Source organism: Callionymus lyra, chromosome 3 (assembly GCF_982586985.1).
Source record: "Callionymus lyra chromosome 3, fCalLyr1.hap1.1, whole genome shotgun sequence".
NCBI classification, from domain to species: Eukaryota; Metazoa; Chordata; class Actinopteri; order Syngnathiformes; family Callionymidae; genus Callionymus; species Callionymus lyra.
The window spans coordinates 30,654,377-30,678,728 of NC_141820.1; the positions used below are offsets into that span (position 1 = coordinate 30,654,377).

At 39.2% G+C, this 24,352-nt stretch overlaps 1 protein-coding gene and 1 pseudogene across 1 annotated transcript; both read right to left on the reverse strand.

Moving 5' to 3' along the window:
* Positions 1-9,158: 9,158 nt before the first annotated feature.
* Positions 9,159-16,377, reverse strand: LOC148084445 (major histocompatibility complex class I-related gene protein-like). Its single transcript, XM_087787511.1, has 8 exons — positions 16,259-16,377; positions 14,913-15,176; positions 11,119-11,397; positions 10,451-10,741; positions 10,195-10,296; positions 10,023-10,040; positions 9,834-9,890; positions 9,159-9,736 (listed from the first exon to the last, which is right to left on the reverse strand). The coding sequence occupies exons 1-7, from the start codon at positions 16,308-16,310 to the stop codon at positions 9,835-9,837; spliced, it is 1,062 nt and encodes a 353-aa protein (XP_087643637.1). The 5' UTR covers positions 16,311-16,377; the 3' UTR covers positions 9,159-9,736; position 9,834.
* A 5,019-nt stretch (positions 16,378-21,396) lies between these two features.
* Positions 21,397-23,522, reverse strand: LOC148084446 (NLR family CARD domain-containing protein 3-like; annotated as a pseudogene).
* Between the last annotated feature and the right edge of the window lie 830 nt (positions 23,523-24,352).

Sequence of the window (24,352 nt, forward strand, 5' to 3'; positions counted from 1 at the left end):
ATTAAATATTAAATATTAATTAGTTAAACAAGAGACACGTACGGTTTCTGAAGAAAACATACATGTTTGTTTTGTGTGTGTGTGTGTCTGTGTATATATATATATATATATATTTATATATATATATATATATATATATATATATATATATATATATATATATATATATATATGGGTATATATCTGTATATATGTGTATACGTATTTATACTTCATATATTCTCAAGTACAAGTTAATTAAATATACAGTTTAAATATTTAACCAACTTATGTTGTGTTTATTCAATCTGGGCTATTCATTTGCTTCTCTATGCTTTTAATGTATTATGTTTCTTTGTTTAACACGTTTTCTAATGATAGCAACCCATTTAAAATTAAGTAAATATTGAACAAGTAATGAACTTTTGAAAATATGGTATAAACAAAAAGGTCACAGCTAAAATATTGTCCCCTATTGATTAGTATTGAGGAAATTGACCATAAATTAGTGCATTTTCACAGGTTATAATAGTCCATACCTTTCTTAATATATATCACAGGAAAATAATACTTAAATCAGTATATTCAGAGGACCTTTTAGATGATACTGGTTTAATATAAATCAATGAATCTTTAAAATTTCACACACATATCTATTCAAAATGAGACAGATGTTCTTCTTGATCGGTCGAAGATGAGCATGTCGGGGGTTGCTGAAACTCTCCGAAAGGCCGCGATCATCACCACTGTCTTCTGAGCGTTGAGCTGCAGGTTGTTCTCAATGCACCAGGTCACCAGTCGATCCACCTCTGATCTGTACAAGGAATCGTACGATCAGAGTAGTGTCGCCCGCAAACTTGAGGAGCTTGGCAGAGAGATGACTTGAGGTGCAGCTGTTGGTGTACCGGGAGAAGAGCAAGGGTGAGAGAACACAGCCTTGAGGGGTGCCAGTGCTGATGCTCTGAGAGTCAGTGAGATGTTTCCCCAGCTTGACTTGCTACTTTCTGTTTAAGCTTAATTTTTCTAGAGATGTAATCTTGTTCACCATAACCACACCCACTCTGCTGCGATTGGTCAACCATCAAGGTTTGTCACCGCGTGTTGCCACCACCAAGGGACTCATTGTATAAACAAAGTGGGGTGTGATTACAGCTGGCTGGAGGAGGAGTGAATTGGTCATAATGGACTCCGCTCTTGTACCCTCTCGTTTGCCGAGATTCCAGACGGGGAGAACTTAATAGAGTAATAACTTCAAACATTGAAATGATGAGGGATTTACTGCATCTTGGAAAGTAAGACTTCAAAAATTGAAACATGTGAATAAGTGAAAGAGTTTTCACTTTAGTTGTTCTTTAAGATAATTCAACAATTTCCCCCAAACATGCAGAAGTTTTGAACCACTAACCTGATTTTTTAATAGAAACGTTAAATGAACCTAACACTGGCCTAACATCCGCCCAAACTCTCGTAGATCAATGAAGAAGCATTGGCTGCTGTTGTCCCGCTCAGTCAGCCACTAACTCTCCTTCTGTCCATTCCTGCAGCGATCATCAGCGTCCTCGTAAGCATCAGCCTTATGAGGACGCTTTTCCACGGATGGAATGATTAATGTGCCTTTTCCAAGATGGTGAGTGAGATTGATGCTGCCCGCTACCCCCCTTCATGCCTAATCTTTCATGCTTACAGTAAATATGACACAATGTCCATATAGATGCAAAAAGAGACTGATTACAAACAGCTTGCGAGCCTTGGTCCGTTTTAACAATCACATCCAACGGCGCTCTTTCAGTTTCCGTTAATGAAATTAAACACTCTCCGCCTCCTCCGCACACGGGCTAAGGAGCTTCCGTCGGGGTCAGGCAGCTAAGTGACCCTCTTTAAGCAAGTGCCATGCAAATGAGATGCAGATGAGACAAAAGCAGAACACTGGTTAATTTGGCCTCCTGACATTGCAAACAGTCACGGGGGGATCAAATGCAAATGAATGCAAATGACAACCGATGGTCTTACTTTCGTTCGGCTGGATAATTTGAGCCCATGGGTTTGAGTTCACATCTGGTTTTTGCCTATGCAAATGTTTGACATATCCATGTGGAACCAGAGAACGTAAAGGCCGACAGGAGACGGCGGGAGTGATGGCCAGGGGTTCAAGGGAGGTCACGGCAACAGATTACGAACCCACAGCGTGCAAGACTTAAGCGGGGCTGACATTCCAGACCTACTGTAGGCAGAGCAGCCAACTTCTACATCATCTGACGGGACGTCTTATGCAACCGCTGCTCAGACCGAGAAAAAAAAAAAAAAAACTTGGAATGCAAACAATTTTGCTCTACAGATCACACATTTTAAGCAAGGGTGACTGCATTTAATTGTTTGGTGGAGAAGTGGTTAGCGTGATCGTCTCACAGAAAGGAGGTTGCAGGTTTGCTCCCAGGTCCAGTGGAAGGCAACTTGTGACCTTTCTGGAGTTTGTTTGTTCTCCTTGTGTTGCTTGGGTTTACTTAGGGAACCCCGGTTTCCTCCCACAGTCCAAGAACATACAGAGGTTGATTGGGAACTTAGTGGAGAAATGAGTGTGCGTGTATGTCTTTGTGGTTGCATAGACGGGTGTCCTATCACCTCTCGCCCCAAAAATTGGGTCTAGGCGTCAGCCCCCGCGACCTTCTTAAGGGAATAAGAAAATGAGCATGGTTTAATGAGTGGTTCTGCCCTTCCTAGGGTTTCCTTTGCCTCGTTCCCTAATAAGGGGATTTTTCTTTTTTTTCCCCTAGAATCATGGAATTCAATATTTATGTCTTAAAAACGTTATTTTCTTCATAAGAAATCCCATTAAAGAATAAAAAACAGAAACCTTGAAGAAATAGTTAATCCAAGATCAAATTTTTCTAATTACTCTCATGTCGACCAAGGATTGGGATTATTTTCACAGTAATCTCTTCTTTTTTACAGCTATAGACTTCAATACAAGATGGAAATTACAGACAACAATCATTCGGGTACATGTATGTTTTTAGGTGTCTTTTTAGAAAAATATAAAGCCAAAGACGACTGGGGATCAGTCGCTTCATTCAAATAGACTTATATTTTTGTCTGCCAAAAGGAACAAATTACTCTGGAAATAACCCTGTTTTAGTCGACATGAGGGTGAGTAGAACATGAGTGAAGTTTGAATTTTGGTTGAACTATCACTTTAAATTTAATTTAATTTTAAAGTCACAAAATGTTTGTTTTTTCTCCGTGGTACTACTACGAAATAGTTCTCAGAATAATCCTTTGAAGTCAGATTTATCCCTTTCAAGTCATATTTTTCTCCTCCTTAAGAATCACTTTCACTTAAATTAAAAAAAAAAAAAATCCATATGTATAGAGGAACTATGTACTGTAACTTGAAGATGAATATAAGTTATATAAGTTAAGGTTTTTTTTATTGAACAGAAAGTTTATTTCCTTCTTCAACAACCAGATATTTAACTTCAAAGCTAAATATAAAGATTGGTGTTCACCTCATGAGTGTGTTTTAAAAAAATTGTAAAAAAGTAGCGCCTTAAAGGAGGAAATCCAGAAACTACAAAATGGGTTGCGATAGTGTAATAAAAAGTAGCTTCATTTTTTTCCCCTGTTAAGTTTATTTTAGAAAAAACTATAATTTATATTATTTCTAACTGATATGTACATTTCCAAACATCATCAAACTCAGTTTCTGTTTATCATCAAATATTTGGCTGTTGTCTGTCTGTCTTGGCTTTTTGTAAACGACACAAATATCGTTAAAATGACGTTCATGTTTAGTCTTAGGCTCATCAGTTTTGTTTTGTTTTTTTGTTTTTTTATCCGAGCGTCCAGATTTCCTCTGAGGGGAGAATGATGTAACAGGGAATTACATGTTAAATGACTCCACATGGTCGCAGCTGTACTTATTTTTAGTCTTCAAGCCCTCAGTTCTGACGTGCATCCTTCTTGGAAAAGTTTCCCATGTAAAGAAACACTGCCTCAGATAACCTCCCTTTTTTCACCACAGTTTAGTCCGAGAAAAAGGGGGAATAAACATCCTCAGCTGACCTCATAATAAGATCATCTGCTTGGGGAAGAAAATGCAAGAGATATAATAAAGATCAAACAATATGCTTTACGTCATTAGCTTGTTTTTTAAGACTTTGACTTTTAATATCAACATTTTGTTTTAGATTTAGTTGAAGGATCTATTCAGTCAAGTTAAGCATGACGAAATAGAATTTCGCACTTACTTAAAAGTCATTCTACAGCAAGCCACGAGGCTCTTTGTGTGTAAAAAGTATATCTAACCATGTCAATAACTGGTATAACTGATGCTGTATCATGATACAGTTTGAAATGCCACTAGATGGCACTCTCAGTTTGAAGATTAATGAGTAGATCAGGGCAAACAATTACACCTAGTGGCCACTAGGGATGATCTGATGAAGCTTCATGAAACAGTGTAATTATTGTCAGAGTCTGCTAGATGGCGATCTGCCTTTATTTTAGATGTTCTAACAAAACATCATATCATTTTTTTAATCTGATGGCGCCACCTACTGCCCTCTAAACAACATGACACTGCTTAATGAAGCTTCATCAGTCCATTACTAGTGACCTCTTAAAATTAATATACTGTGTCATGATACAACTGATGCTGTATCATTGTATCATCGGCCTATTGAATCCTGACTAGCTAGAGTATAATAGGCCTGTCCAGGAACATTTAATACATTTTCTTCTATAGTCATTTTCTTCTATTGTCATCGAAGTAGCTTCTCTATTAACGTCCCAAATGCTAAAGACAGATCTGTCGTGCACTTTCTCACCATGAAACCAAACTGCTTCTCACTGATGGTGACCTCCTCTTTAAACCTGGTCTCCACTACATCCCATCAACTTGATCCTTCGGTAGCTGCTATTTTTTTGACAAGGGCCCTTAAAGCAGATCTATGCGATTTTAAATCGAGTGACGCCAGTGGACTAAAGTGGTCGTGTTTAGCCCAACAGGAGACTACATTTCCCATGACTTGCTAAACGTCACAAAAGTTGCCATGTCCTGGTTTGCAGCAGTTGGACGAATTTTCTGTTTCCAGTATTTTTTGTTACTTTTCACTACTCGTTTTTTTTCTGGACCACCGGCCCAGAGAGCCTGTAAGGGTCCACATGATGTACTGAGGGCCTTTTTATCAACTTACCCTGAAGATGAAACCAAAAATTGTGTGCAAGAGCATTTATTTAATTCCATGAATACAGTTGACATGGCTGGATGCAAGAACTGCGCAACGAAGGAGTTACGATATTGGACTGTTCTGTCCTGCAGTGAAGCCAGAAAACAATATTACCAAACTCACGTAACGTTGATTTAAAAGCCTAAGAGGTTTTGTCTCTTATCCTAAACGAACATCGATGGGTTTATTGCAATTTATAACCTTCCAGCAGGCAGCTGTTCCATTATTTACAAGTCTGATTTGTTGTCAGTTTCTTTTTAAGAATAACATCTTTGCAAAGTAACTTTAAGCAACACAACGTTTTCACTCCACAAGAAATATTGTACTACAAGATGTGACACTAACTATAGCCAAATATTTTCACGTCAAATCCCAACGTAGCTCTGTTCGTCTCTCGGGATTAAGTGGTTCACGAAAGCCTACACTGTCCAGGTTCGTCGTGTACCTTTGGAGTAAACAAGCCTCTCCTGAAGCATTTGTTCCTTCATGTACTTGTGGTCAGCGAATGTCCAGCAGCCTGCAGCTCGGTAGCGTTCCAAAAACAGAGCAGCTATTTTTTGACTCCGGCGATATCATGCATCCAGAGAGGGAATCAAACAACACTGCTCTCTCGATAGTCATTCATGAAACCAAAATTTTGCTGCAGAAACCCATTGGCTGGATTTTGTGAACGTAAAAATGCGCGGTGTACTTTTCAGCCAATGAGAGGCAACCCAAATTCCCTCTCTCACTCTTGCTTACTTTAGGGAGGTTTTTTTTTTTTTTTTCCTCCAACAGCTATTTCACCGTGTCGTCCTCGGTGGAAACAGTCAAAACAGCCGTGAGGCTGAGGAGATAACTTCTGGGAAACAAATGCCATGTTTACAGTAGGTGGATGCACACAGATTTGTTTTTCAAATTCCAGGATTGCACTTGCTCGGTGCTACCTTAAGGGTCTTGAGTCCTATAATCAGTGACTTTATCCTCGTTCACCTTAAAAGCCATTTGGCTGCTGAGGGCTTGAAACATTCCACTGTGAGTCATTGGCTCGTAACAAAAAAAAAAAAAAAAGCACTTGAAAAAATGAAACTATTGACTTGATCGACCGCTCCAGTGACAAATCTTTAACAGTTCCTGCACCTTTCAACCTGGTGCTCGTTAGGCTCGCTTCAATTCTCACTTTGCTGCGACTATATTTCTCATCAATCTGCTAAAAGAGGACAGAAAAACATCCTTTAAAAAAAAAAAAAAAAAAAGCCACACATCAATAAAAAGCAGTGATCCTCTGACTCCACGTGAACTCAGAATCCTGTCTGTGTTGTAGGGAACTGGGTTGACCGAGTTCACGAGAGGGTTGAGCGGGACAACAGCGTCACTCATAGAGCAGTCGAGGTACTGCGCTCTCAAAATAGATTACATCATCACGTTGAAGTTGTTTTTGTGCTTGTTGTGGGTCAGACAAAGAGGACACGTGATTGGATGAAAACCATGAAGTATGTGACAGTCGATCTCTATTTTTGTATGCGGGACACTTCTGACCCACACGATTGGATTCTTTAGTTGAGAACAAGAGCAATTTATGTTGGATATTTCAAGTTAATCTGAGTTGAGTTTGTTTTGTTTATTTACATAATAGAAGTCAATTAATTTGCACAAATAATCAACATATGGTCTCTTTGATAGTATAGTGGAGAACCTTTAAACTATATTGTGTAAAACAGAAAAGACGACCTCACAATAGCACCTGCTTGGACAAAAGTCATCAGGTACGTCTTTGGTAAAGTGATAGAACGGAGATCAAGTATGTAACAATCCAACAAACTGCTTTACAGCAGTGGGTCAGTTACACGTGTTTGACCAAACCATAAGCTGACACAACAACAGCCTTTCTCTTGTGTAGTAACCACACGTTTGTATGGATCATATGCCTGGTAACCACCCATCACATTGTTATGAACACTTTGTGCTTTGTGACCCTGGTCTCGAAAAGCACTATATAAATAAATATTACTTACTTACTTACTTACTTTACGTTCAATTGGATGGTAATTTTGTTGTATGCGTCTTTAATGGTAAACGTACATGAACTAAAATCAGATACCTTTAACATGTATTTATGTAAATAATAATCTATCACACTATAATAAGTTAATCTTCTTATTATGTGCTGGATAGTTGAACAGGTTTGTTACATTAAGAGTCTGACGGTCATACACCACACTGGTTGATCTTCATCCCACTCTGCGCTTGGGTGTGATGTACAGCAATGGTCCCCAACTCCTGGTCCAGCTACCATTACTGGTCCGTGAGACATTTGTATCTGTGGGTCCGATGAAACAAAAAAAAATCTATTTTATTGATTATTACTGCCAGTAGAGAAAAAAAAACAATTTTCTCTTAAATAACATCATGTGACTCTTGACTAGTGAAAATGAATAAAACAAAAACTCTTTAGGAACTAAACTTAAACTACAGAGTACCCATTTCATTTAAATACTGCTTAAACACAAACACACACACTGGCACAAAATCTCTAAAAGCAAGGAGACACACACAAACAGAAAACCATCGTCAGCATACAATCAAATACACAAATATCTTGTTGCAATTCTGCGTTATAGTGAGTTGTTTTTTTCATGGCTTAATTGTATTTTTTTTTGCAGATTGTTATTTTGTATTTAACCGGTCCGTGGTACAAGAAAGGTTTGGGAGTCATGCTCTACAGTATGTGCCTGTGTGCATGTGAGTTTATTTTAGTTATTAATTTATATATGTGTAATGTTTTTGTTAATGCAGAGCTCAGAATAAACAGCCATTGTGAGACATGTGTCTCCTCAGACGCTTGATACACTCACTCAGTGCTTCTTAGTCTGCAGAACCTTTGGTTCCTGTCAGCTTCCTCTAGTCCTGATGCCGGTAAGAATATCTGCTTAGGCTGTCAAATTGAGGTATACACAGCAAAAATGAATGGAAAGGGAAAGGCGCCTTGGGGAGCCTCAGCACTACCCAACATGACCTGAGATTAACACTACGATTTGTTTGTAAGGTCGGTGCTACTATTTTGTTGGTCACTTCATGGGAATGTGGCGTCAAAGGTGCGAGACAGGTCCAAGAAATTGACTTCAAAGAGCTTACCATCTTCTCATGTCATCTTCATAATGAAAAAATAACTCATGGAATTTGAAGTTACCCATAAAAGTAAATGAGAAAACAACTATCGCACAACTACACAGCAGTAACACTATCCTGACACACGGGGGGGCCAGAAACAATGTTTTTGATTTTGCTCGTCAAGAAGTAAAATAGGTTTAACCATAGATCAGAAAGAAATAGTTTTATTTTGCAAAAGCAACTCAATTGTATGTATAACCTGAGAGGGGAGGGTGGTTTAGCAAAAACACTTCTGTACTTAAAAAATAAAAAGGAAACGTTTGTGTTCACTATCTATGTTTTCATTTATTTCAATGCCATACATACTGGTATGGTTGATGTGGTAGAGTCTACTCTTCTCATCCTTTTACCGTGACCCTGGTCTCGAAAAGCGCTATATAAATAAATATTACTTACTTACTTACTTACTTACTTACATATTCTGTGTATTTTAATTCAACCATTAAACTAAATTGAAATCCAGAAAAATTGTAACATGTGATGGGTGAGCTTATACTGCGCTCTAGTGGTGATTTATATGACTGCAGGCAAGATTGATGGTCAAGGTGGTCACAAACACAAATTAAATATGATTTTTTTTATACCTTGGTACAATATGAATTCAAATACTGGAAGTATGGGTTTCTTGTAAATATTTTAAGTAATAAAATTAAAAAAACTCAAATGGATTCTTTCCGAGCCACGACTGACCCTCAAGTGACTTTACAGTAACATGTTGATTTAAAACACACGTGGATGTTTTCTGTCCATTAATTTATTTGAAGATCAAAACAGGTGTGTTTTTGATTAAAAAAAGTGTGTATATTTGTACATGTGTTTGTTTAAATTCATGTGTGAGTGCATGTTTTGTTTGTTTGTATGTGTTTGGGTGTGCACTTGTTTGTGTGTGAGAAAGCTTCTGTATTTGTGCGTGTTGGTGCCTGTTTTGTGTGTTCCATTTGTGCATGTGTGCCTGTTTTTTTTGTGTGTGTGCTGCTGTGTGTTTGTTTGTTCTATTTGTGTGTATGTATAATTGAAAAAAAAACAACTTTTATTTGTCTTTGTGCATGTCCCTAAGTGTGTTTGTGCATATTTCTGTGACAGTGAAGCATTTGTGTGTGTACATGTGTGTGTGTGTACATAAATGTGTGTAGGTGTTCATGTTTGTGTGTGTGTGTGTGTTGTCATGCATGTGTGTGTGCACATGTGTTATGTGATAACGGCGATTGTGAACACATGTTGCTAGAATTGAGCAGATGAACCAAGAGAAGCTACAAAGTCAACAAGAATCAGATCACATGACATCCTGACTTTCAAACACATTTCCAGTGAAGGAACAAAGATCAGCAGCTCTGAAGTCTGCAGAGTCTCAGGAGAACCAGATGTTTCTTGGTTGATTCCTCCTGAAACATGGAGACAGAAAAATGTATCAACTTTTTAAAATCATGCGTGAAGTGAGTCGACACGTTGATGAAAAAGTGACAATTATCATCCACTGACTTTAGTCTCTGTCCACGGACGGATCCTTCAGATGGTCCAGCTCCGAGCTGGGGGGCGCTGTAAGATCACAAACCCTGTTAGCTTGTGTGCTTCTCACCAGCAGATGAAACTAGTGTCAACACTGATGCTAGCATGCTAGCACTCTGTCACATGGTCAACATCTGAGCTGAGACAAGATCATGTACTTACAAGACGAGTCAGAGTCGCCTGAAATGGAAAGAAAGAGGACAAATTACAACTGAAGAAGATGAACATAGAAGAGTTCCTCTGACCTCTTCTCATCTCTGCTGACCTTCTTTGACCTTCTATTCCCTTCTCTCCAGTATCTGGAGATGATCTGGATCAAACCACAAACTCTCACCTTTCTTCTTCTTCTTGTAGATGAAGTATCCAACCACTGTGAGCACCAGAGCGGAGGCAGCAACGGCGGCCATGATTATGTACAAGGTCAGGAAAGTCCTGGCTGTGGATGGAGAGCAAAGTAAGTGGACACATGATCAGGTGACCAGTGTTAGAGACGTGGTGGGGCCTCATTCAGCAGATCCATGCTGACCACACCTGGACTCTCATCTGGATGAAACTTCCGGACACATGAAGAAGGTTCTGAAGACTCTTACTGTTGCTCAGGATCTTCGCCCGCTCCAGTTTGGTGACCACGTCTTCCGGAATGCCGTCCAGTTGAAACACACACTCGTACCTGGACCAGTCGTCAGACGGGACTTTCAGGTGGACCATGTTCTGGAAGGTTCCGTCAGGGTTGGGGAGGATCTCTCCGTGTTCCACGTCCTCGTGCAGCTCCTCTCCGTCTTTGGTCCAGAACAACATGGCTCTGTCGGGGTAGAAGCCTGTAGCGTGGCAGGTGACCGGAGAGCTGGCTGTCTTCTGGAGGAGAGACACTCGTGGACGCTCTGAAGGGAGAGACACACTTCAGAGGACTGACCTTCTAGTGGACTCATGTCTGGACCTGAAGAGGTCAACATCTGCTCACTATGGAGGAGGAGATGTTAAGAGAGGGAGAGGAAAAGGGAGGACAAGGAAAAAGTCAGAAAGAAGGAGTGAAGGAAAAGAAAGGCAGATGTTGAGGAGAAGAGGAGAAAGTACATGATGAATAGCAGAATAAGAAGAATAAAGAGGAGAAGGATGGAGGAAAATATGAGGAAGAAGAGAAAGGAATGTTGGGGAGATGGACAGTAGATAAGAGGAGAGAGAGAAGGAGTAGACATGAGGAGGAGGGAGAGACAAGAGGAGGAAGGAGAGCAGAAGGAGAAGAAGGTAATGTAACTACCTGTTCTCATCAAGGTTTTGCTCCCAAACTTCACAAACTTCTTCAGTTCATTTGGACATTGCTGGGTCAAAAAGAACTGTTTATATTTATTCCAGCCTTCATTCTGGTCCCACTTGTGTTTGGTGATGACGGCCTGAGGACTCGGAGCGACCCAGGTCAGAGTCTGAAGGTCAAACACGATGAAGTCTTCTCCATCATAGCCGAACTGTTGATAACCTTTGACCTCCCCAGTCTCATCGTCCCACTCACAACGGCTCATCTTCTGATTGATGTGAACACCTGAGAGAGAAACCAGAGTGAGACCTGATCTACTCCAATGTTTAATACTCCACTGTGATCTACTCCACTGTTTAATACTCCACTGTGATCTACTCCAATGTTTAATACTCCACTGTGATCTACTCCACTGTTTAATACTCCACTGTTTAATACTCCCCTGTGATCTACTCCACTATGATCTACTCCACTGTTTAATACTCCACTGTTTAATACTCCCCTGTGATCTACTCCACTGTTTAATACTCCCCTGTGATCTACTCCACTGTTTAATACTCCACTATGATCTACTCCACTGTTTAATACTCCACTGTTTAATACTCCCCTGTGATCTACTCCACTGTTTAATACTCCCCTGTGATCTACTCCACTGTTTAATACTCCACTATGATCTACTCCACTGTTTAATACTCCCCTATGATCTACTCCACTGTTTAATACTCCCCTGTGATCTACTCCACTGTTTAATACTCCACTATGATCTACTCCACTGTTTAATAGTCCCCTGTGATCTACTCCACTGTTTAATACTCCCTGTGATCTACTCCACTGTTTAATACTCCACTGTGATCTACTCCACTGTTTAATAGTCCAATGTGATCTACTCCACTGTTTAATACTCCCCTGTGATCTACTCCACTGTTTAATACTCCCCTGTGATCTACTCCACTGTTTAATACTCCACTGTGATCTACTCCACTGTTTAATAGTCCAATGTGATCTACTCCACTGTTTAATATTCCACTGTGATCTACTCCACTATGATCTACTCCAATGTTTAATACTCCACTGTGATCTACTCCAATGTTTAATACTCCAATGTTTAATACTCCACTGTGATCTACTCCAATGTTTAATACTCCACTGTGATCTACTCCACTGTTTAAAACTCCACTGTGGTCTACTCCACTGTTTATTACTCCACTATGATCTACTCCACTGTTTAATACTCCACTGTGATCTACTCCACTATTTAATAGTCCACTATGATCTACTCCACTGTTTAATACTACACTGTGATCTACTCCACTGTTTCATACTCCACTATGGTCTACTCCACTGTTTATTACTCCACTGTGATCTACTCCACTGTTTAATACTCCACTATGGTCTACTCAACTGTTTAATACTCCACTGTGATCTACTCCACTGTGATCTACTCCACTGTTTAATACTCTACTGTGATCTACTCCACTATGATCTACTCAAATGTTTAATACTCCACTGTGATCTACTCCAATGTTTAATACTCCACTGTTTAATACTCCACTATGATCTACTCCACTGTTTAATACTCCACTGTGATCTACTCCACTGTTTAATACTCCACTGTGATCTACTCCACTGTTTAATACTCCACTATGATCTACTCCACTGTTTAATACTCCCCTGTGATCTACTCCACTGTTTAATACTCCACTATGATCTACTCCACTGTTTAATACTCCCCTGTGATCTACTCCACTGTTTAATACTCCACTGTGATCTACTCCACTGTTTAATGGTCCAATGTGATCTACTCCACTGTTTAATACTCCCCTGTGATCTACTCCACTGTTTAATACTCCACTGTGATCTACTCCACTGTTTAATATTCCACTGTGATCTACTCCACTATGATCTACTCCAATGTTTAATACTCCACTGTGATCTACTCCAATGTTTAATACTCCACAGTGATCTACTCCACTGTTTAATACTCCACTGTTTAATACTCCACTGTGGCCTACTCCACTGTTTATTACTCCACTATGATCTACTCCACTGTTTAATACTCCACTGTGATCTACTCCACTGTTTAATAGTCCACTATGATCTACTCCACTGTTTAATACTCCACTGTGATCTACTCCACTGTTTCATACTCCACTATGGTCTACTCCACTGTTTATTACTCCACTGTGATCTACTCCACTGTTTAATACTCCACTATGGTCTACTCAACTGTTTAATACTCCACTGTGATCTACTCCACTGTGATCTACTCCACTGTTTAATATTCCACTGTGATCTACTCCACTGTTTAATACTCCACTGTGATCTACTCCACTATGATCTACTCGAATGTTTAATACTCCACTGTGATCTACTCGAATGTTTAATACTCCACTGTGATCTACTCCACTGTTTAATACTCCACTGTGATCTACTCCACTGTTTATTACTCCACTGTGATCTACACCACTGTTTAATACTCCACTGTGATCTACTCCACTGTTTATTACTCCACTGTGATCTACTCCACTCTTTATTACTCCACTGTGATCTACTCAACTGTTTAATAGTACACTGTGATCTACTCTACTGTTTAATACTCCACTATGATCTACTCCACTGTTTATTACTCCACTGTGATCTACTCAACTGTTTAATAGTACACTGTGATCTACTCCACTGTTTAATACTCCACTGTGATCTACTCCACTGTTTAATACTCCACTATGATCTACTCCACTGTTTATTACTCCACTGTGATCTACTCAACTGTTTAATAGTACACTGTGATCTACTCCACTGTTTAATACTCCACTGCAATCTACTCCACTTTTCTATTCTCCACTGTAATCTACTCCACTGTAGTCTACTTCACTGTTTAATACTCCACTATGATCTACTCCACTGTTTAATACTCCACTGTGATCTACTCCACTGTAGTCTACTTCACTGTGATCTACTCCACTGTTTAATACTCCACTGTGATCTACTCCACTGTTTAATACTCCACTGTGATCTACTGCACTGTTTAATACTCCACTGTGATCTACTCCACTGTTTAATACTCCACTATGATCAACTCCACTATGATCTACTCCACTGTTTGATACTCCACTGTGATCTACTCCACTTTTTTTATACTCCACTGTAATCTACTCCACTGTAGTCTACTTCACTGTTTAAAACTCCACTATGATCTACTCCATTGTTTAATACTCCACTGTGATCTACTCCACTGTAGTCTACTTCACTGTGATCTACTCCACTGTTTAATACTCCACTGTGATATACTCCACTGTGATCTACTCCACTGTTTAAAACTCCACTGTGATCTACTCCACTGTTTAATACTCCACTGTGATCTACTCCTCTGTTTAATACTCCACTGTGATCTACTCCACTGTTTAATACTCCAGTATGATCTACTCCACTGTGATCTAATCCACTGTTTAATACTCCACTATGATCTACTCCAATGTTTAATACTCCACTGTGATCTACTCCAATGTTTAATACTCCATTGTGATCTACTCCACTGTTTAATACTCCACTATGATCTACTCCACTGTTTAATACTCCACTATAATCTACTCCACTGTGATCTACTCCAATGTTTAATACTCCACTGTGATCTACTCCAATGTTAAATACTCCATTGTTTAATACTCCACTGTTATCTACTCCAGTTTCCTCCTCTGATCTACTCTGTATACAAGATTGATGGTTCAGGATGTAAAAGGTTGAACATGTTCTTCCGTCAGATGATTCAGTTTGAAGGTCAAACATTGATTTAAACAACAAACCTCCAGTTTGGTTGAATCTCTGTTTTGCTACTTCAATGTTGATCTTCTGGATCTGCTGGTCGTTATTTAATTGATTTGTGTTTCTCTCCCAGTACTGAGGATCATCTGCTGTGACCTGGATCATCCAGTCTTGTTTGGGTACAAGTCTGGTGTTGCTGTCGTAGTGTTCCACTTCAACTCCGTCCACATAACTGACATAAACATACTCTGGGAAGTTTTTAACTCCAGCAGACGCAGTGATGAATTGCTGATATGTGTGAATCACTGTGAGACACAAAAACAAAGTTTAGATCTTCTCTGAAGTCTGGTTCTGATGAGCCAACGTTGGCAAATGTTCCAAGTGCACGTGCAACACAAGTTAGGATTCTGTGGTTAAAGACGTCATTAAAAGTTAAAATATGAGGGAACATGCAGAATAGTATTAAATAACAATAAAAACTGTACAACACTGTATTAAAACACATCAACCTTTGAAGGAAAATAAAAAAAACATTACAAAACTAAAAGTGTTAAACCAACAAATATCTTGATAACTTAAATAAGTGCAGACAACAGTAAACTTATCAAACCCATGATGTAAACGTCACTTAAATAACTTAATGTCATGTTTTTCTTCATAAACAGAAACATTTGTGTCTTATCTGCTGACAGACAGTTTCTCTTCTGCAAATAGCAATTCATAGAAAGTCCATGTTTTCTGTTAATTTATTCTATAAAGTAACACAATGTTCAGTTATACATTTATTTAGTTATAAAATATTATACGTTCTTGAACACACCATAACAATCCCATTGTCATTGAATGCATCACTCTCGTGTCACAAAGAAAGTTAACAAACATTGTGTTTCTTTCAGTTTTCCTCATCCACATGTCTATAGTTCATTTATTTTCAAAGGAGTAACAACATCAAGTTATTCTAATTTATTTTCTTGTATGAAAATAAATAGCATCTTACAAAACGTGAGCTAAGAGAATAGAATCAAGAAGCTTCTTAAAATCATAGAAATGATAAAGTTATTATTTAGAGCAGTCGTTACCGCAGTGTTTAAAAACAAGTGATCATCTGATGAAGACAAAACTCTGGAGTCACTTTCTGTTCAAACAACAAGTTCATACGTCAGTCAACAGAAGTGACTCAAAAGCGCCACCAGGTGAGCACCTGACATTGAGCTCGGATCTACTTTTCTGTTGAGGATTTGTTCAGGGTTCTGAGATGAAAAGTGAATCAGTAAAACACTTTGACTCCTCTGAGGGTCAAAGGTCATGAAGGTTGTAGTGAAGAGTATTTAGAGAAATACAAGGTGACGCAGGTGTGAACACATGAAAGTGGAGGAAGTTGACTCACTCGCAGTTGAGCTGTGGATCCACAAAACAAGCAGAAACATCACGTTCTTCATCTTCAGCTCTTTTCTGGAAACTAGGATCCAACAAGTATTCAGGTCGAGGATCGAAGTATAAGTGAAAGTAAACAAGAGACGCAGGAAGAAATCTCTCAGCCAATCAGGATTCAGCATGACGTCACTCTGCACTCGCCTGCAACTTGTTTTCAGGTCGAAAGTGAAAGTAAACCAAGCCTTTTATTACGACTATATTTGTTTTCAGACTCGTTAGCAGCAGACAAATGTGACTTGTCTGAACCCCAAGTATAGTCACGCAGCAATATGGAATACCAGGAGTGTCAGAATTACAAACAAACAAATGTTTATTTAAGTGGACATTAATATGGGAAAAAAAATGGAATTGACACTGGATTTATCTATTTTCTATTTGAACATTCTATCGTTTAAATGTACGCATTAATACGTTCATATTCATATATTTGTTGATTTTTCATTATTTATTTCCAGATTTATTTCCAAATGATGGCACTCCTGGTATTCCACAGTACAGCAGTGAACTGCGATATACAACAACATTTATATTCGTAGTAAATCAGGTGAGGCTTGAATTGCACTTGTGAAGTTTATTTACACTTCTTCACTCTAAAGTTTTCAACAGTCGAATAATCTAGTGTTCATACACATAATTAACCTTAGTTAAGGTTAGTTAAAAATGAGTTAGTTAAGTTAGTTTACTTCAGTAAACTAAAAGTATCCAAAACTTAAGTTAGTAATTAACCTTAACCTCAGTTCTACATTAAATCAATTCAAGTCAGATTTTATTTATAAATCACGTTTAAAACAACCAAGGTTGCCCAAAGTGCTGTACAGGTTCTCAAAAACATAAGATACATAAGATGGATGTTGGGAGGAGAGGAGCTCAGACGCCCAGAGGGACAGTTAGAGCCATTTTGTCCAAAGATGATGACTTCAGTTTTGTCATCATTAAGGTTTAAAAAGTTCCTTTTCATCTGGATGTCGTCTGAAAAGCAGTGAAAAGCTATATTATGTTTATTAAAAATGTACCCCAGAGGTAGTATGTATAATTAAAAGAGTATGGGACCCAGAATGGAACCTTGGGGGACCCCAGAAGTGAGAGGGGCTGCAGCTGAGGAGTAATCACCTAAAACCACTGAAAAAGTAGGACTGGAACCATGAAAAAGCTGTACCTTCGATGCCTACACATTCGTTCAGGCGTGCTAAAAGAATTTTGTGGTCTACCGTATCAAAAGCTACAGTTAAGTCCAGGAGCTCTAGAAAGGCAGAGTCAACAGTTAACAGTAACTCTCAGGAGAGCTGTTTCCGTGCTGGGGTGAGGTTTAAAGCCAGACGTAAACTTTTCATAAATATCAAATATCATAACCGCTTAAAACCACTTTTTCTAAAAATTTAGATTGAAACTGTAATTTTGAGATTGGTCTAAAATTAGACAAAACTTGTGTATCCCAAGTTTCTCTTTTTGATAAGGGGTTGTAGAGCAGAGTGTTTAAAAGCAGCAGGAACACACCCTAATCCAAGTTTTAATTTAAACAAGTAGAGTGGGCCCGACAGTGTCAAACACATTTTTAATAAGAGACAATATGTGGGTCTCAGGTGTCCAACTATATCCAAGAGTGTGGAGGAGGCCATAGGCTCAAAGTGGTCGAGGACAGCCTGGCTCGGACCATAGTCAAGGCAGTCAATGCTGTGAGTAGCTGCGTTTAAGGCCGTGGGAGTAACTGGCCGAAGAGCAGAGATTTTATCAATAAAGAATTGTTGAAATTCATTGCAGAGAGTAGGAGATGGTACCACAGGGGAGTTATCACAGGGATTCACAAGGGAGTTGAAAATGTTGAACAGAACCTGAGGTTTATGGCTGTTATTGGAGACAATACTTGACAATACTCCATTTTGACCACCTTAACAGCTCTCTGGTAGACCATTGGGAGTCCTGTAGAATTTGATGGGAAATGTGGAGCCTATCCCTTTTCCATCTTCTCTCAGCCTGTCGACGTGAGCGTCCAAGAGCACGTCATGTATCCATGGCTGCAACAGTGCTTTAGTGCGCTTGGTTTAAAAAGGTGACACAGAATCTAAGAGAGTCACACGAGTTAAAAGATGCTAAAAGTTCATTAGCAGCAGTAGCACAATTTCCTTCAAATGTCACACAAATCCGATTTCTTAAATAGCTCATTGAACTGTGATTCAGTTTGGGGAGTTATCATGCGCTGGAGGCGTGAGGGACTGTAATATTCTTCCCCTGAGAGAGGGATTGAGACAGAGAATATCACAGGCAGGTGATCAGAAATGAATGCTGTCTCACAGATTTCATTTACACACACAGATTGGCCACATGATAACACAAGATCTAAAGTATGGCCCTTTTCATGAGTCGCAGCAGTTACACACTGGACAAAATTAAAAGTTGCAATAAGATTTAAGTAATCATTGACCATTGGTCTGGATTCACAGCAAACGTGGATATAACAATACACGGCGATTAGGTTATGGTCATACTTTACAGTGACACATGACAGAAAATCAGCAAATTGTGTGATATAGTCTTTGTTAATTTTCGGGGGTCTGTAAATGACCACAAACAGAACAGGAGAGGACAAGTTCAACAGATACATAAATCCTTCCTCCTATAAGTAGAAAAGATCATGCAAACTCTAAAAGGTACTGTTGCTTTTTAACATTTTCTACAAGTAAATTGCCCAAATAAAATATTCGCAAATAACGTGGTAATAACCTTTTCTACAGAGTCCATCTTGCTGTTTTCTCTCCAAATACAAACAAGATTTACCTTTCATTTGGTAAATATTGACTGACATATAATTGTTCAATTTCTCCTGTCTGGCAAGAGACTGAGATCAATACCGACCAAAACATCCGGGTTTATTTTTTAACTAACCTTAACTAAGGTTTAGGATATTTTGTTTTATTTTTATTTTTTTATTATTTTCATTATAAATTTACTTTTTTCATTATTTATATGTGATTTTGTTGCCACCACAAAAATTCAAGTATTGTGTTTACAACACTGGCAATAACCGTTTTCTGATTCTTACATTTTAAGTGTGGTAGAAAATCGTTTTTGCCCTAAACTGATTCTGCTGGTAAAACTCCAAATGTCTCTGTTGCAGCTGATGCTGTATTAGGATGACGTTTAAAGGCCACTAGATGGGAGTGTTAATCTAAAAATAATGCCATCTAGCGGCCTTTTAAAAATTAAACTGAAGACACTGTATTAGGTAATCCATTGATAGCAGTATGATATGGAGCAGAGGTAACATGATTTATACCATTTTCCACTGAAAGCCACTTTGAATGTTCATCTATGATGACAAAAAACAGCTTTTCAATTAATGCACTTCATTCACACTTATCGTGTCTTCCTTATCTTTGTCCAACTCATTAAGCAAACTCCTGTGTGACTTTGATGAAGTTGTTTCAGTAATTCCTTTCTGTATTGGTTTTGGAACATTTACTCTTCCTCCTCCAATAACACAACCGTTAGTAATGCTTTGTTCCTGCTTTCTTCATACAGTGAAAACTGACCCTTTTCTTCATCCAACCATCTGTGTGAACCATCTCACTTGAGCTAGTACTGGATCCTTGTCTGTTCATGTCTTTACATGCCCAGTGTCATTCATTTTCAGTGAAGGAGTCAGTAGATCCATCAAACACAGAGAGAGAGGAAGATCGTTCCAAAGTTTAGGAGCAACAGCCTGGAAGGATTTCTCTCCTCTGGTCCTGAACCGTGTGCCAGGAACCATCAGTAGATTCTGATCCACAGACCTCAGAGCCCGAGCTGGGGTGTAAGGCTGGATCAGATCAGTGATGTAAGGAGGAGCCTGACCATGAATAGATCTGAAAGTAAGAACTAGAATTTTAAAAGAAACTGAAATAAACTGGCAGCTAATGCAGAGTTTGGGGTCATCAGCGAAAATGTTAAAAAAAAACATCAGGAAATCTTTGAATGAATTTTAAGTAAAGCAAAAATAATAATAAACAGAAAAGTATGACTTCATCCCTCAGTCTTCTCAGCAGGATCTGGTGATCAGCTGTGTCAAAGGCTGAAAACAGATCCAAGAGAACAAAAACGGTGTATTTACCAGAATCAGCCGACATCATGATGTCACCGGACACTTTCAGTAAGGCTGTCTACGTAGAGTGATGTTTGCGGAAGCCAGACTGAAACTTGTTGCTCTGATCCAGTGACAAAGACAGCTGCTCAGACATCACCTTCTCCAAGATCTTGGACAAGAATGGGAGCTTAGAAATAGGCCGGAAATTACTGAGTTTATTTGGGTTAAGCCTGTTTTTTGTGTGTAAAGCCTCCACAATGGCATGTTTAAATGCATTGGGAAAAACACAGTAGAAAACGGAGATGTTAACCATTTTGGTAACCCAGGGGCCAATTACATCAAACACTGTAATAAAGAGCCTACTTGGAAGGACGTCAGACGAGCAAGAGCAGGGTTTCATCTTGGTCACCAGTGCTGATATATAAACCAGAGTCAAAGGTTTTTAAAGGAGGACCACAGGCTGGAGACAGGCTCAGTGACAGCAGGGGCTTTAACAGGTGTCATCTATTCTAGTATGTCAACACAATGATTAGTGAAACAGTGAATCAAATTGTCCACATTAAGGCAATCATTGAAGTTTTTCTGCTATGTTTGACCCTCTTAACATAGCAGAAAACCTGTCTGCAGTATCGGCTGAGATAGCACACCTCTGAGACCTAACTTTCAAGGGCTTAGGTTCAGGTATGAAGTCCAGGTTAAACAAAACAAGAGAATGATCACTCAGATGGACATCATGAACAGATACATTAGAAATGTCCAGGCCAAGCGTAAAACTAAGTCTAAAATGTGGCCTTTTTGGTGAGTGGGTTCACAAACATAGCTCAAAATTAAAGGCTTCAGTCAAAGTTAATATATTTTTTTGCAGAGCAAGATGTGTTGTCAAGAGATCTTGGGTTCTCATTGGTTTGATCTTTGGAATGTTGAGGGCTGCACATATAGTGTGGCTCTTTATTTCAGCTGTGAAGCTGTAGAAATTGTGTTCTGACCTGAAAGTCTCCAGGTGACATTGTGGACAGTGTGGACTCTCCAGTCCATTATACAGCAGCTCCAGTCCGGAATCCTGCAGATTTTTGTTGCGTCAGTTGTGTCAGATAAGAGGACGGAGAGATGAGGAGTGAAGACAGAAGAAACCAACTTCTTTCTGACAGCTTACATCCTCTGAGTCTGTGAACAAAATTGATTAGTTCTGCAGTGTCCTGATGGGTCCAGGAGCTTCTTCCTGTCTGTCTCCATAGACCCTGCAGAAAACCCTGGCTGGTCGGCAGAGAAAGACCCAGAATGAAACGCAGAAACAAGTCCAGGTGTCCGTTAGGACTCTCTACAGATGTATTTATTGCTCTCTGGTAAAACTGTTTTACGTGGACTTTGTTACCAAAGATTCTTGATAGTTTTGATGTTGGTTGTGAATCCAGCAGATCAACTCCAGAGGTGGTGAACTTCAGGTGGACGTGAAGAGCAGCCAGAAACTCCTGAACACTCAGGTGGATGAAGCAGAACACTTTCTCCTGGTACAAACCTCTCAACTCTCTGAAGACCTGTTTGAAAACTCCTGAGAAAACTGAAGCATCTGTGACATCAATAGCACATTCTGTGAGGTCTGACTAGTAGAAGATCAAGTTTCCTCTCTGTAGCTCCTCGAACGCCAGTTTTCCAAGAGACTCAACCATCTCCCTGCTCTCACTATCCCAGACTTTGTCTATTCCAGCTCCTTTATTGTACTTCAGCTTCTTGACTTCATACTGAACCACCAGGAAGTGGATATACATCTCTGTCAGGCTCTTGGGCAGATCTTCTGTCCCTGTCTTCAACATGTCCTCCAGAACTGTGGCAGTGATCCAGCAGATGATCGGGATGTGACACATGATGTAGAGGCTTCTTAAGGTCCTGATATGAGAGATGATGCTGCTGGCCTGGTCCCTATTTCTGAACCTTTTCCTGAAATACTCTACCTTTTGGAGGTCATTGAACCCTCTGATCCCCGTCACCATGTCCACACACTCAGGATGGATCTGATTGGCTGCTGCAGGTCGTGTGGTCATCCAGAGGCGAGCTGAGGGAAGCAGATTCCCTCTGATGAGGTTTGTCAGCAGGATGTCTACTGAGTCGAGGGTCACCTTCTATGTTAGAAGGGTTTTCCTAATTCCATTAACACCTTTTGTCAGCAGGCTTCTGATTGGTTGGCCAGCAGAGGCTTTAAAGAGGTCTTCTTGTCTGATAGTAGTTTCTGATCTGGTCTGGTTCATGGGTGCTGCTGTTGGACCTCGTGCTCCTGGTTGACCTGGTCTATGCCCCCCTCAGTGATGTAGAGCTCTGTGTAGATCTGATTCAGGGGGGCAGAGATTCCTGCTTTAGAGATCCCCTCAAACACACTTTCAAACTTATTCTGTATTACTTCCTAAATGAAGAAACACATCAATTTAGAAAATTGACCAACAATGACAATGACCAACCCTTGAATTATTTTTTCAGATTAAAGGTTTTATTTTCATTAGCTTGAAGGTTCATCTTCCTATTCCTAAAGCTGTAATAAAGGGACTTCAAATTGATCATTAATGAAAAAAGACAAGTTGAATGTTTCTTAAACGTGTGTGTATGTCTTTAACTACATTAAGTTGATGCAAATAAGCAAACATACTATTTGCTCTGAACCTGAACTCCAGTACAACATGATCGTACAGATATAGATTCATAATAGGGGTAAAAACTCAAAGCAAATGTGTGTATCTAACAATAAAAGTCTGTTACCGGTTTACTTCTGGATCAACACAATAATACAGTTGCCAATTTAAAAAGTTTCCTGTAAGAGAACATTTCATAAAGGATACTTGAGGGTTTTTTCAATCATAAAATTACTTCAATTTTAGAATAAAATAAGTATACTGAGTGACGTTTCAGTCAGTAGAGCAGTGAATGTATGAAGAAGCACTGAAACTACATTTGACACTTGGAAAATACTCATGACATTACTTTCATCATTTTTGGTGAGAAAGTTTCTTTGATAAATAGTCACGTGTGTCAGAGCTGCAGGTGAGCGAGTCACCGCTAGGTGAAGATCAAGAGTTTGTTGTGGTGTCTTGTTCCACGCTGCAAACAGAAAGAAGGTGAGTGCAGTGAGGGCGTGACACACAAGTGGTCTGACCGGTGTAGTGAAGTTGAACATCCTCGATTCATGAGACGACATCAGACATTTTGAGACAGATGTGATTCAAGAATCAACTCACTTAAACATGTGTCTAGAGTGACCTTTGATCTTTCATGTAAGTAAGTAAGTAAGTGATTTATATTTATATAGCGCTTTTCCAGACCAGGGTCACAAAGCGCTTAAACAATCAAAACAAAACTCAATAAAAATATATACTTAAAAGATAAATATGACACAGAGAACAACACAGGAGTCTCAGAAAGTCAATACAAGTCTGCAAAAATAAAAATGTCTTGAGATGTTTCTTGAAGGAGTCAGTAGATCCATCAAGTGCAGAGAGAGGAAAATCGTTCCAAAGCTTAGGAGCAACAGCATCAGTAGATTATGATCCACAGACCTAAGAGCCCGAGCTGGGGTGTAAGGCTTGATCAGATCACTGATGTAAGTTCTGACCATGAATAGCTCCGAAAGTAAGAACCAGAATTTTAAAGTTGATCCTGAAAAAAACTGGAAGCCAGTAAAGGGTTTTAAGGATCGGAGAAATTTGAGTTCTTTTACTAGATTATTATTATAATTATTACTATTTGTGGTCACATGACTCTCCTGACGGGTCATCTAGACAAAGTTAGCTAGTGAAGAGCATCTTGTACTACAAGAGCCATCCTCCTGAAATAGAATCTAGCAACAATTCCAGTCACGACTTTTGTCGGAGACGAGTCCAAGAAGAATTTTGAGAAGAACATTCGATTTTGCATCAAGGTAAAATTACGTCACTGGACTGTTTATAATATATTGCCATGATGGATCTGAACTTGATCTAACCTTGTTTTTATTTTCTCCACTGTGCA

Excerpts from the sequence above, each read along its gene's own strand:
- LOC148084445 (XM_087787511.1), bottom strand. The coding sequence starts at position 16,310 with ATGAAGAACGTGATGTTTCTGCTTGTTTTGTGGATCCACAGCTCAACT. Across the intron at positions 11,398-14,912 it reads GAGATTCAACCAAACTGGAG|GTGTTCACATCAATCAGAAG; the intron begins GTTTGTTGTTTA and ends TTTCTCTCTCAG. Across the intron at positions 10,742-11,118 it reads CAAAACCTTGATGAGAACAG|AGCGTCCACGAGTGTCTCTC; the intron begins GTAGTTACATTA and ends CTCTCCCTTCAG.